Source organism: Anabrus simplex, chromosome 3 (genome assembly GCF_040414725.1).
Source record: "Anabrus simplex isolate iqAnaSimp1 chromosome 3, ASM4041472v1, whole genome shotgun sequence".
Classification (NCBI taxonomy): domain Eukaryota; kingdom Metazoa; phylum Arthropoda; class Insecta; order Orthoptera; family Tettigoniidae; genus Anabrus; species Anabrus simplex.
Genome location: NC_090267.1, coordinates 307,164,989 through 307,180,018, shown reverse-complemented (window position 1 = coordinate 307,180,018; position 15,030 = coordinate 307,164,989). Strand labels below are relative to the sequence as shown.

Genomic DNA, 15,030 nt, shown 5'->3' with positions numbered 1-15,030 from the left:
CGCAGTAGCTCACATGGAAAGAACGCAAACAGTGCTCGAAGTCTCGAATCCCACGCAAGTATTCTTTTTACCGCCAAATGCCTGGGATGTGGTAAGTTTGCATACTTGATAACTTCCACAGACAGATTCGTTTATTTGGCCCTGTGAAGAGCCGTATGTATCGTGGCTAAGACAGTTAGCTAAGCCGTACATGTTCCAAGCTTCGTAGACCACAGGTAAGGCAAAGTGTGACCCATTGGAACGACAGCAATATGCGATTTCGGGTAGGTATGTAGCTGCGCGAACTTCTTTCCTTCGAGGCAAGTCACAAAACAATACAGAGCTTATTCACTGCCTCGTGATGTATTCCAGCGACGAGTATGCGAATATGTTACTCGCCTATGGAGAAGCTGTACGGAATGCGTACCAGGCACAAAGATGAGGTTGTCTTGTACGCTATCCGGCATAAACCTCAGACCAGCACACGGGGAACTGCACAGGAAACGAAAATCAGCCGGGTGTCAGTTATGCGGATATTGCATATTCGAGATCATCCCGTGACGTCTACTCACAATGAAGAGGTTGTCTTCCACGCTATCCGGCATAGCCCTCACACTAGGACACGGGCAATTGCACAGGAGACGAAAATCAGCCGGATGTCTGTTATGCGGATATTGCGTACCCAGTTGTTTCACCCGTACCATTTGCACTTACACCAGGAGCTTCATGGTCATGATTTCGAAGCCCGGATAGCGTTCTGTCAATGGACACTACAGCATGTGGTCACTAATTCTGTCTTGTGACCACCTCATTTACGGATGAAGTGTGGAGCCACGACAATGGAACCGCTAATCGCCATAATGTGCATTACTGGAGTGCAGATAATCCCCATTGGGTACGACAGGCAGCTTTTTAGGTACAGTGGGGCGTGAACGTATGGTGTGGCATCATGGGTTATCACCTCATTGTTTCCCATTTCTTTGAGGATCATCTGACGGGAGAACGTTCTCTTTGGTTTCTTCAGGATGAACTAACACCGTTCTTGGAACATGTACCATTCCTTGACCGTTGTGGGATGTGGTTTCAACATGACGAAGCTCCACCGCACGCAGCGGTGATCATCCGGAACCATCTCCATGCAACGTATCCTGATAAATGGATAAGAAGGGGAAGACCTGCCCCTTGGCCTACAAGATCGCCCTAACTTACGCCCCTAGATTTTTTTCTGTGGGACCGGTGTATGCACAGATGCCGGCCATTCCTGGTCACGTTAGACAGCTCATCACCGAAGCATTCTGATCCGTTATGCCGGAGATGTTGCAGCGTGCCGAACGATCCTTACAACATCGCGCGCAGCTCTGTATAGACTACGGTGGTCGTCAGATCGAGCAGATGCTGCGTTAAACGACGTAGGTAACTGAAATCCTGTTGCATGTTTTCTAGCTTCTTCCAATCCAGCTCCATACCATATGACACCGTACCAATGCCCCCTTTCAGAACCAAATATACAAATCAGTCTGTGGATACTATTAAGAATGGAACCTTGCTACATCCCAAGCAATTGGCTGCAAAAGAAAAAACTTGCGGGAGATTCGAACCTCCTAACCCTCAAGCACTTTCACATCTCCGGCCGTGCCCCTGCCAATTGAGCTATTGTGAGGCTTGATATGCAGCGGGCAATTATCAGCCTATACAATACATGCCTGGTCTATTTGTGCGCCTCCTGTTGTAAGGTACATGTTATTTGATATAAGTGCTAGATTTACGGGTACATTCGAAGTACTCTTAATGTATTAATAGTGGCGCTCACGATCCCTACTTTCTTCTAGCCCGTAACCACACATCTCGTTAGACTACCCCGGTTTAGGGAGAGAGAATAATTGTAGTAAAGCTGGCAGGTTGTACAAAACTTGATCGCAAAGGGCGGGTGAACCATCCGGTATACAATATGATGGATCCTCTTATGTTTGCAATTTTATAATATGTGGACTTTAAGATTGAATACGGTGGTGTATCTTTATCTTAAAAAATAAAATGACCCGATGAGTTAACATATGTTTTGCAAGATGAGAGATCCAAGAAGAGGTACGTCCGACTGTGGCGGGATTCGATAGAAGACAGGCACCGGTCGGGTTGAGTGGCTCAGACGATAGAAGCTCTGGCCTTCTGAGCCTCCTGCACGGCAAGTTTGATCCCTGTTCATTCTGGGGGTTAAAGTATTCAAACACGCCTGCGTCGTGCCAGTAGATTCACTGACACGTAAAATAACTCTTGCGGGATAGAATTCCAGTACCTCGGCGTCTTCAAAAGCCGTAAGCCTGTGGGACGTAAAACCAATAACCTTATTACTATTCTTATTATTAAGATGGTCACGTAACGTGCATCATCATACAGTCTGTCTTATTTATACTACAGTAGACGAAAATTTCTTGATATATCGGTGAGTTGTAAAATCATCACGTATATGCCATTTAAATAACGTACATGGTTCCACTGCACCCTCTCCAAGGACAATCTTCGGACTGAGATGATAAACTTAGTCTAAAATTCTACCTCAGAGTGACGCAGAATTTTCTTTTTCTTTCAAAACGAACATATTTTCGAAGATACTATTATCGTCCTAAATTCACCAATGTTCTCTCAACAATATTCGCTCCACGTTTTTACATACTGTAGTTTATAAACTGTGTAAGTTTAAATGATTTCTGTGATCTTTCCGTTAGGAAAGAGATTTTTATTTCTTATTCGGAAGAGTCCCACAAGCTCATCTCCTTCTTCAGTACAAAATTATTAAATTACCTTCATTCGTTTACACAAATGTGATTTGATTCACGAAAAGACATTCATGTTATATACAATATTTCCTTAAACCAATTGTACTAGTTTGTCTTTTTTAAAATTAAATTCCCTATACACGTCTGTGAGAAAATTAGATTTCACCCTCAGAGAGTCTATTTAATTTCGTTATGCGCCTGGCTGGCTCACTTCCTGCAACTGGCTGCATTGCATAGTTGTTCAAACGTTCCATTCCTATGCTTACCTTTGCTGAATCGAATCTCGGTACAGTCAGTCGGCATTTAAGTGTAATCAAATACGAGAGACATGTGAGTATAATTAACTCACGTTAAGCAATCTCTCTTCAGGAGGAATTTCCTGCACACTCGTGCCTCTTAAGACCAATAGGAAAGGACTTTAAACACTCGTCATTAATTGTTAATACGTTCCATTAACTACTTTTTTACGATTTTCGGAGACGCCGAGTTGCTGGAATTTAGTCCTGCAGGAGTTCTTTTATGTGCCAGTAAATCTACCGGCACGAGGCTGACGTATTTGAGCACCTTCAAATACCACCGGACCGAACCAGGGTCAAACCTTCCGAGGTGGATTCAGAAGGCCAGCGCCTCAACCGTCTAAGCCACTCAGCCCGGCTCCACCAAAATTACTGTTTCTCTTATCGCCACAGAAAGCAAGAACCTTCCTTGTGAGATCATTTTCAATCAGCACTTCACTTTTTAACCACTATATCTTAGGTTGTTCTCGGCTGCGATTGTAGATCCAACAGTACCGTTTCCACGCCACTCCATTGTCGATAAAATCGAGCAAGAATAGAAAATAATTTCGTATGTTCGTTATCTGAAGCATTCTGTTAGCTCAGAAAAGCATTGCCCTTTTCCTAGTCGCTGCTTTATTTCCAGCATAGCAAAATGTGCGAACACTTGCGTAACAATTGTAACTTTTCCACCTCGTCAATTTTTTTTTGTATAATAAATTCATTTGTATTTTAAATTGCGTTAATTTTCTTTCTTAAGCGATACTTAATGGTTAATTATTTAAAATCCTACCCCTGTGATTTAAGTATAAGTCTCTATGCTAGTAAATATAAATTTTGGTTTACAGTTTTATTTAAAACTGTAACCATGGCGCCCAAACATTACATAGAGAAATGGGGAACCATGGAATGTTAATTGTTTCTATTTGCGTGGCAATTTGCGGGCAAGCCACAAATAGTTTATTTAATATTCATGTGTCCCCAGATACTAACTTTCATCTCCTCAAGTGTTTCGGACGAGGTGGAACAGTTACACAATGGCCTCACTTTTAGTACGGCCGCACGAAAATTATTTGCATTTAACCTCGCCGCGACACAGCCTTTCCTTGCCAGTTCGCATTGCTCTTACTCTTATCCTAGTGCCAATTCGTGTACGCCATCTTCATTGCCCATAGACTACATTCTGCTCTACTCTCCCAATCCAGAGTCATGTCTGTCTTAGGAAGCGGCCGTGGCCTTAATTCAGGGGTCTGTCTATACATCGGTGGTGAGGTTTCTTCACTCCAAGGATGGTACAAGTGACGGAGTCGCGTAGAATAGTCCAAGTGTCATGGAAAACAGACACATTTTGTAGCCACTCCTCCGGAAAACAGACGCTACTAGTAATGGGAATTTCAGTAGCATGTTCTCCACTAACAAGGAGACATTCCCTACTCGTCACCACCGATTTCGCTCAGATTTATAGAACATGCAAGGCTTGGCTAGAAATGAAAGTACCCGAAGTGGGAACTCCAGATGGCCAAGCGTATAGAAAATAAAAATGTTGACGCGGCTCACGCACTGTATAAGCCACTTACGTTAGTGTGCACGCCGTGCAGTTGGCGTAGCGGTAAGAGCTTGGACTTGTAATTCGATGGTCGAGTTTCAGCATTAGAATATTTGTAGTGATTATAGATTTAAGGGGAAGTTCAATGAGATAAACATTCCCTATTGATTCTACTGTAATCGTAGGAGATAAAGGAACAGGTCCGATCCTTACAACTAGAAATGAGAATTATAGGCACTGAAAAACAGTTCAAATAGGCAGGCACATAGGCTTTTAAATTAGCCAAAATAGGCATTTAAATAAGCACTAACGTGTAAAATAGGCAAGAAAATAGGCATGAAAAAGTAATTATAATGTAATAAGACACTCTTTTACCGTAAAAGGAATTTACAACAAGCAACTTTTTAATGTTTTCCGATAACAGTATTATTCTCCTATCATGCAGAATGTTTTTGTACTGAGAGAAAGATCTCTCACCATCAAGGAAGTGATTGGACAAAACTTCAGTGAAGCCACTTCATCTGGCTTTAGTTCAACTACTTCATCTACCTCACCTCGTAGCACCCTGGCTACTTTTACCATAGCTTTCCGTCCTGGATTCTGTTGCAGGACTCTATGGAACTTTTTGCTGACAGCGACTACCTTCCCAGACGTTCGGTCAAAACTTCACCTGACTTTTCCCACAATCCTAAATGACTCCACTAGGGGCATGCCACTCTTCTCCAACTCGGTGATTGCTTCCGGAAGCTTGAAGTTTGAAGGTGCTCCACTTTATGCAGGGGGATATTAGCTCCAACCATTGCAGTGCATAGGATTCCTCTGTTGATTTATACGGTAATTTTTTTCATATTTGATCTGAAAAATAACAAAATTGACTTAATCATCATCATCATCATCATCATCTGTTTACCCTCCAGGGTCGGCTTTTCCCTCGGACACAGCGAGGGATCCCACCTCTACCGCCTCAAGGGCAGTGTCCTGGAGCTTCAGACTCTTGGTCGGGGATACAACTGGGGAGAATGACCAGTACCTCGCCCAGGCGGCCTCACCTGCTACGCTGAACAGGGAGGGATGGGAAGATTGGAAGGGATAGGCAAGGAAGAGGGAAGGAAGCGGCCGTGGCCTTATGTTAGGTACCATCCCGGCATTCGCCTGGAGGAGAAGTGGGAAACCACGGAAAACCACTTCCAGGATGGCTGAGGTGGGAATCGAACCCACCTCTACTCAGTTGACCTCCCGAGGCTGAGTGGACCCCGTTCCAGCCCTCATACCACTTTTCAAATTTCGTGGCAGAGCCGGGAATCGAACCCGGGCCTCCGGGGGTAGCAACTAATCACGCTAACCACTACACCACAGAGGCGGACCAAAATCGACTTAAATTTCAATATTCCTATATCTTAAATTTCTACAGTTGGGCTAATCGGCAGTAATGCTTAGTACATAACATGCATTTGTTTCATTTAAAAAAAGACTGTTAGAGGTGATGTTTCTAGAAGTACAAATCTTTAAAGTAGAACAAGAGAATTCGTAATTTACATGGAAATGTTTCCTCAAAAATTTTTCAGTTATAATCTGGCAGTTTCCTGTCGAGTTGACCGAGTAAAAAAATAATAAAAATGACGTGAAACGATACCTGAGTAGCGTAGAGGAGAGATCCTTCCTATATGCTTGGCAGGGACTCGCCAAGCTGTCCCTAGCAGAATTCTTACTTAAAATAAATCTCAGATTTGTTTCTCGTAATGAAAATTTCCCAAGAACTATTTCTGGTGACTTCTGAGAATTACCACTTTTTGTTCGTGGGGTAAATAGATATTGAGAAATGAAAAGATAATTCTGTCGAGCACATCAGCTACAATATAATGCAATGGAAGAAAATCGGCTTCTTCAACATAGATTCAAAAGGCATCAAATAGGCAATTATACTCCAAATAGGCACAAACCCCTGAAATAGGCATTTATAGGCACAATAAAACCAACGAAATTTAGCTAAAAGGACCCTAAAACGGATTTATATCTCAAAAGCCTAGGTTTCTGAACACATGAATGAAATAGGCAAATAGGCAAATTCCCATATCTACTTACAATAGTGAAAATGTCAGCAAAAGCAAAAGAAGGGCCATGAGCGATGTGATCATGAAAGAATCCCTAGGCCTCGCAAACTTAGTAGGATGGGGATCAAAAGAGAACGAAACTTGAAGACGGGAGGTTGGACAGAAAATATAAAACCTATACAATTCAAAAAAAAAAAAAAAAGCTTTCTTGCCAGCAGATCTAAAAATCACGTCTGGGCAAAACTCTCCAAACGAACACGGTATAACCACCCTAATGCTGGCTCTATTCCCGTGTAACTTACACCTTCCGTTCCTCCTAGGGCCTTCAGGGTTCTACGGAGACGGCTTTGCTGTACTTCCATCTGCTTTGCTTTTAGTTCACGCGTAGAATTAATTATAACATTAATTATAACATTAATTTATAACATTTTACTGTGTTTTATAATATTCATTTGCTGATCTTTTTTTTATAATTTACTTGGGTGGACTCAGGATATCTTATTCATAAGCTAGAAGTAACTTTTTTTTTTAGCTAGGGGCTTTACGTCGCACCGACACAGATAGGTCTTATGGCGACGATAAACTAGAAGTAACAGACATGAAAGTAGCAAGAATGATTGTTGGTACAAACAGGTGGGAACAATGGCAGGAGGGTACTCGGAATGATGAGATAAAGGCTAATTTAGGAATGAACTCGATGGATGAAGCTGTACGCATAAACCGGCTTCGGTGGTGAGGTCATGTGAGGCGAATGGAGGAGGATAGGTTACTGAGGAGAATAATGGACTCTGTTATGGAGGGTAAGAGAAGTAGAGGGAGACCAAGACGACGATGGTTAGACTCGGTTTCTAACGATTTAAAGATAAGAGGTACACAACTAAATGAGGCCACGGCACTAGTTGCAAATCGAGGATTGTGGCGATGTTTAGTAAATTCTCAGAGGCTTGCAGACTGAACGCTGAAAGGCATAACAGTCTATAATGATAATGTATGTATGTATGTATGTATGTATGTATGTATGTATGTATGTATGTACTTTCTTAACATGCCATTTTAATAGCCAGTTTTTGAGTAGTTTACAGCCGTGGCTGCGTTTTGACCTCCCTCACAACTCTACATTCTCCCACCATCTTTGTACCTTCAGTCATCCTCTTCCTCTCTTTCTTATTCGAATATTCCTTTCGAGCAGCACTCTCTTTGCTACATTTTTTTGCAGTTGTCTTTACGTCGAACCGACACAGATAGGCTTTATGGCGACGATGGGATAATAAAGGGCTAGGAGTGAAAAAGAAGTGGCCGTGGTCTTGATTGAGGTACAGTCGCAGCATTTGCCTAGTGTGAAAATGGAAAACCATGGAAAACCATCTTCAGGACTGCCGACAGTGGGGTTCGAATTCACTATCTCCTGAATGCAAGCTCACAGCTGCGTGACTGTAACCGCGAGGCCATCTCGCTCGGCACGCGACGTTATGTATTCCTATGTTTAGTAGAGTCAGTTCTCTACATGTATTCACGCTTTCTACAACTCTATGAACTTCGAATTTAAGTCGGACTCCTATTTTGGTGGCATTTTGATGAACGCTTGTGTTCTTGACCCCAAGTCTACTTCCTTACTGTTTTGTACCAAGCGCGTTCACACGAGACCAGGGAGAGGGTAAAACACTGTCCCACATACAGTGGATAGGAAGTGATTCTTAGTAGCAAAACAGTAGCTTCGTCATTGTCCTGTCCTCGGATCGTTCGTGCACACGAGGAAAATATTGTCTTGTCTTGTCTTGTCTTGTCTTGTCTTGCCTTGTTGTATTGTCCAGTCTAATGGCCCCGTGTAACTCTGCATTAACAATAACTCAAGTGCCCCTGTGTCTCTTTTCTTAAACTTAACTCCAGACTGTGCACCAATAATAACTAAGTCTAGAAGATTTTCTGTAGAAGGTAATGAGTTCATTGCTTCAGAGATCAAAAGACTATTGGAGGATGGGATAATAGAACCCAGCAATTATTCTCCGTGACGTAGTCAAGCTTTTGTGGTGAAAGGGGATAATCACAAAATCTGGAATGATTATCGACTACTCTCAAACAATAAACAAATATACTATGCTAGATGCACATCACCTTCCAAGAATTGAAGAAGTAATAATTGCCAATGTTTCAAAATATAACGTTTTCAGATCAATATTTGCATCCGGGAGATAGTGTGTTCGAACCCCACTGTCGGCAGCCCTGAAGATGGTTTTCTGTGGTTTCCCATTTCCACACCAGGCAAATGCTGGGGCTGTACCTTACTTAAGGCCACGGCTGCTTCCTTCCCACTCCAGGCCTTTCCTCTCTCATCGTCGCCATAAGACCTACCTGTGTCGGTGCGACGTAAAACAAATTGTAAAAATCGTTTCAGCACAATAGACCTCAAAGTGCGTATCATCAAATACCTGTTCTGGACTGAGAAAAATATTAGGGCCTACACTGCTTTCGAGGCTTGAGGTAAGCTGTACAATATTTTCGTATTCCTTTCGGTGTCACAAACGGAGTGGCTTGTTTCCAGACGGTAACTGATAAAATTATTCAAGACTAAGGCCCTGAGGGCACTTTCACGTACCTAGATGTAACAATATGTGGGAGAAATAAACTAAACATGATCGGAAGTAGGAGAAATTTCTGGATGTTGCTTAAGAATACAATTGAACATTGATTGAAGAGAAATGTGCAATTTCAGTAAATTCTGTGGACTTCCTAGGGCAGGGATGGTGAACCTATGACACATGTACCGCTAGGTGACACGCAAACACGACTTCTGTTGAACGTCAGACAACATACCTATACAGTATACTTGAATGCTTTTAACATGTAACAAATATGTCGGAAATCTAGCAACATAACGTATTTTAAAATTACGCTTTATTAAAGATGTATGCCTCAAGTCTATGGCCATATATTTTACAAATTTTATTACGTTAAAGCAAAAGCATATCTTATCCTTAAAATGTACCTGGTTTTAAATATAATTTTCAGTGATATTTGCAAAATAAAATCATGAAACATTCAGTCGAATGAATGTATATGTAATGCAATCTAATACCTAAATCAGGGTCTGTCCAACGTCCAAAATCTCACACGTGCAAACCGAGGCGCAGAGGTTCTGTGCACCGTACATCGGTCCTGCTCGGCTAGGTGAGGATGGGGCGAGGAAGGATGGGGGAAACAGGCGGAGCGAGCGAGTCAGGCGTAGGAAAAGGGAGAGACAGCGCTAATCCTCAAACTCGAGGAGTTGGTGGAGGTCTGCACTCTGGTCAACCTTGCGAAGTCATCTTATGCACCTTGCACCGTGCAATGCACCGGCGCATGCACTCTGAGAGGCCGTGACCTAAATGAAATCAAATGGTGGGTTTCATGATTTTAAAGGAAAATAACCGATGGCACACTAGACAGTAAAAAATAGTAAACAGGACCTTAATTGACACGCTAGTCGGTAAAGGTTTGCCATCCCTGTGCTAGGGTATACAATCGAACACAAGACAATCAGTCCTGATTCTACTCGTCCCTAAGATACTGCCACATTGGAACGTGCCCTGGGTACGTTTTCATATTACCATGGATACCCAGGTTTCCTAAAAAGGTTCGTTCTCTCTTGGTAAAACATCAGAGTCCTCTTTTAGAAGAAGCAATTTCAGAGTTCGGGCCCTTAAAGAATGATGTGACTAAGGTCACAATAGCAGCAATATGATACACCATTTATAGTCGAGAGAGATCCATCATAATTTACAATAGGAGCATCTCTGAGTCAAACAGGACTTCCCACCTCATTCTTCTCTCGGACGTTAAACAAATCTGAATAAAGACAATCGTTTATAGAAAAGGAAGTCCTTGCAGTCGTTGAATCGTTACGTCACAGGCGACATTATTTAATTGGTCGTCATTTTGAAATATTCACTGATGAACTGATGAAGAAGCACGTCCGTGCAAGTGAAATAATTATCATTCATTGGTGAAAGAAGCAAACCCATACTATGCATAATGTAAGACTTTCAAATGGTAGAGAAACTACTGTCTCAACTCGCCATTTGGCTCCACGAGGAGAACAGTCAATGAAATTGGATCTGAAAAAGAAGTAGCATAGCAGTGAAATGAAATGGCGTATGGCTTTTAGTGCCGGGAGTGTCCGCGGATATGTTCGGCTCGCCAGGTGCAGGTCTTTTGATTTGACATCCATAAACGACCGGCGCGTCGTGATGAGGATGAAATGATGATGAAGACGACACATACACCCAGCCCCCGTGCCAGCGAAATTAACCAACGAAGGTTAAAATTCCCGACCCTGCCCGGGAATCGAACCTGGGACACCCTGTGACCAAAGACCAGCACGCTAACCATTTAGCTATGGAGCCGGACAGAACAGCAGTACTTTCCTCAAACAACACGTCAATCAGGAGATGCAAAACTGAGTAGTCCTGAGCTAATTTAATATGAACCTGCCACAGAAACTCTACAACGCCCTATACGCCAGACACAACCACCTGTGTATCCATTCGATAATGTAACAAATGGTTAGAATTTCGAGAGAGGGATTAATACGGTAATTTTCGCGCTGTTAAGATGTCACTGCTTCTTAAAAACTCTTTTGTTTATTTTATAGAGATGATAGTTCAATTGTTGTTTTTGATGTTTTGTAATGTTTATTTAGTCAAGTTTTGTATTTCAGATCATTGCTTATCATCATCATCATCATCATCATCATCTGTTTACCCTCCAGGTTCGGCTTTTTCCTCGGACTCAGCGAGGGATCCCACCTCTACCGCCTCAAGGGCAGTGTCCTGGAGCTTCAGACTCGTGGTCTGGGGATACAACTGGGGAGAATGACCAGTACCTCGCCCAGGCGGCCTCACCTGCTTTGCTGAACAGAGGCCTTGTGGAGGGATGGGAAGATTGGAAGGGATAGACAAGGAAGAGGGAAGGAAGCGGCCGTGGCCTTAAGTCAGGTACCATCCCGGCATTCGCCTGGAGGAGAAGTGGGAAACCACGGAAAACCACTTCGAGGATGGCTGAGGTGGGAATCGAACCCACCTCTACTCAGTTGACCTCCCGAGGCTGAGTGGACCCCGTTCCAGCCCTCGTACCACTTTTCAAATTTTCGTGGCAGAGCCGGGAATCGAACCCGGACCTCCGAGGGTGGCAGCTAATCACGCTAACCACTACACCACAGAGGCGAACATCATTGCTTATTAAAACCTATATTGTGTAGAGAAAAGCTTCTGTTCATATCACGTTATTTCATGAAATACAACGTCTTTCTGCACATCACATGTGGCATTCCCAAGGCCTCGACAGATAAACACGTAAAACTCGCATTATTAACAGTAACAACAGCGCCTTTACTGGCCTTCGGTTCTGTGGATCCCGAGTTCGATTCCCGGCCGGGTCGGGGATTTTAACCTTAATTGGTTAATTCCAATTGCACGGGGGCTAGGTGTATGTATTGTCTTCATCATCATTTCATCCTCATCACGACGCGCAGGTCGCCTACAGGTGCCAAATAGAAAGACCTGCACCTGGCGAGCCGAACCCGTCCTGGGATATCCCGGCACTAAAAGCCATACGACATTTCATTTAACAGCGCCTTTGACTGTAGGCGCGCAAAATATACTTGACAGAGAGAGATATTATCTCCGCTCTGGATGTGAGACATCTAATTGGTCGAATATCTGTTTACCGACACCCAAGGTCGTTCTTGTCACGAGAGCGGCGTTTATACAGGCTTGCCTTTCATGTTAGGAGTTAACGCTATGAACAATGTCGCTGTACACTTTCAGGTTTTGCCAAAGAAGTACCACCTATTTATTGTTTTACACGTGTAGGTTTGATGCTTTTTTTATTTGTGTGACTATTTCTAGCCGAGTGCAGTCCTTGTAAGGCAGACCCTCCGATGAGGGTGGGCGGGATCTGCCATGTGTAGGTAACTGCGTATTATTGTAGTGGAGGATAGTGTTATGTGTGGTGTGTGAGTTGCAGGGATGTTGGGGACAGCACAAACACCCAATCCACGGGCCATTGGAATTAACCAATGAAGGTTAAAATCCCCGACCCGGCAGGGAATAGAACCCGGGACTCCCTGAACAGAAGGCCAGTACGCTGACCATTCAGCCAACGAGTTGGACGGTTTGATGTTGAATACCAGACAAGAACTTTCCAAGTTTATTAATGACTTGGGCATTTTTTGTCTTTAATTCAGTCTTGTAACCATAAATCTAAAGAAAAAACCACTGGTTTGGCCTCACACTTCAAATGTATGCCCATCCTCTTAACGATGTAAAAACTCTTTTTTACACCAAACGTTAGTTCCGACCTGACACATTCAACTGATAATTGATTATTTATTTTCTATAAAACAACGGTCCCTGTCGCCTTTTCACCTGAACATTATTGTTTTGTTTACAGATTCTCCCAACGCTCTACGGCATGAAGAGTTCCAGCCTGGATTTGGCAATGAATCGATCGATATGGATGACGATTCATCATTCCTCGATGAAGACCGAGAACAAGAGATCGGAGGTCGAAGAACTGGAGCTCGACATTCCCGAGAAGTGCCACAGCATTCAAGTCTATCTTCTTCAACCGAACAATAGCTTCTTATAGCGCCATGCCATTATTTTCGATGGATCCTTTAACCCCAACGTGAATAAAAATTAATATGAGTAAGAAAATATGTTGACGTGACTGTAACTAATGTGCTTAAATAAACGAGTAACCTAATTAAAACGTTCTGGAATTCTCATATTTCAATAAAATTCTGTTTTGATGTTAACACAAATTGTCATATTTTGAGTATAGAAGCGTAGCAATCTACTGTTACCATACCTTCATAGCACTTATTGTAAAAGTAGTATTTGGTGCGATTCTATATTTATGAACATATATGTTGGAAACATGTAAATAAAACTACTGTATTTGTGAAGTTGCTTTTCCTGACTTCAGTTCTTTCGAGATCAATTAAAAAGTGTTTTGGTCACGCCACGGAGTGGTGTTAATAGCATGCTGGCCTTGACCCCTTCTCTTTCCGCTGGGATCCTCACTACACAATGACATTAGTCCTGCCACAAATATAAACAGCCCCACTTTACCCTCGGACGACTCACCTGTCTGTGGCCTCTTTCTACCTGCTTTCTGAGAAACTACACGACAGTCACAAAGTTATTTCCCTAAAATAGGATGTGACAACATTTTGATGCTTGTTCTCGATTTGTTTTCTTTGAAAACGGTTGAGGATACCGCATTTTGTTGTCAGAACACATACACTCGAGAGCACAAAATTTGGTCGTCACAGAAGATGACTTTCTTTCAAAAACCTCTCATTTGAAATAGGATGAACATAGGGGCTTTACGTCACACCGACACAGATAGGTCTTATGGCGACGATGGGATAGGAAAGGCCTAGGAGTTGGAAGGAAGCGGCCGTGGCCTTAATTAAGGTACAGCCCCAGCATTTGCCTGGTGTGAAAATGGGAAACCACGGAAAACCATCTTCAGGGCTGCCGATAGTGGGATTCGAACCTACTATCTCCCGGATGCAAGCTCACAGCCGCGCGCCTCTACGCGCACGGCCAACTCGCCCGGTGATGAACATATTCTGCAGGTGGTATGATTCCAAATATAATCTCTTTGGCCACTGGTTATCCACAGTTTACGAATATCCTCACGTTAAATATTTCGTTTTTCGATCAATTTTTGTGCACTCGAGTGTGCACAGACCACCATCATAGATTTTTTTTTTTTTTTATGTCTTCCGGTATGGGCTAGAATAAATTTGTTACTTTCACTGACCTGTCTCAGTCGCATCCTTAGCTTTGACAATATGAAAGTGGCCGAGGTATGTGTGATGCTAGTAATGTCTGTCTGTCAGGTCATCAGCCCAGAGGCTGGTTGGATCCTCAAATAGCACCACCAAAGGTTATGCGGTTATAAGGAAACCGCGAAAACCAATGGCAACACCAAAATGAGGCGTACTAGGCAAGACGAGGAGTGAGGTAGTTTGCCATTGCTTTCCTCACTGGGTCAGAAAGTGCTATTGCAGCATGACTGACCCTGTGAGCGACACCTTTAATAACACTCAGATGCACTAGTCGTGCTCTGAATGTCGTTACTCACCACCACCTATACCACAGCAGCTTCCATATTGTCACAGCCATGGATGAGACTGGGACTTCGGGTGGAAGCTACACTTTACCCTGGTCTGTGCCAAGAGAAGGATACAAAAGTACTGTATCCATCATGAAATGGCAGCAGGCAAGATGCTAGTAATATCATTCTTTATGCAGCCTGTCCCTGTTATGAATGGTGTGAAAATGTCATTCATGGGGTCGGTTGGTGCATGCATTTCAGTGGGCTTGGCAGACTGATACGTAATAGCAACTTCTGCC

The 15,030-nt window shown here is 43.0% G+C and overlaps 1 protein-coding gene across 2 annotated transcripts in view; it reads left to right on the top strand.

Annotated features, from left to right (window-relative positions):
- Positions 1-13,618, top strand: part of Capa (Capability) — a 169,375-nt gene extending 155,757 nt beyond the window's left edge. For both annotated transcript variants that reach the window (XM_068226682.1, XM_067143120.2), the window contains exon 4: positions 13,052-13,618. In XM_068226682.1, the coding sequence (XP_068082783.1) occupies positions 13,052-13,239 (188 nt within the window). In that variant the 3' untranslated portion in view covers positions 13,240-13,618. The remainder of the gene's footprint in view (positions 1-13,051) is intronic.
- The last annotated feature ends 1,412 nt before the right edge of the window (positions 13,619-15,030 follow it).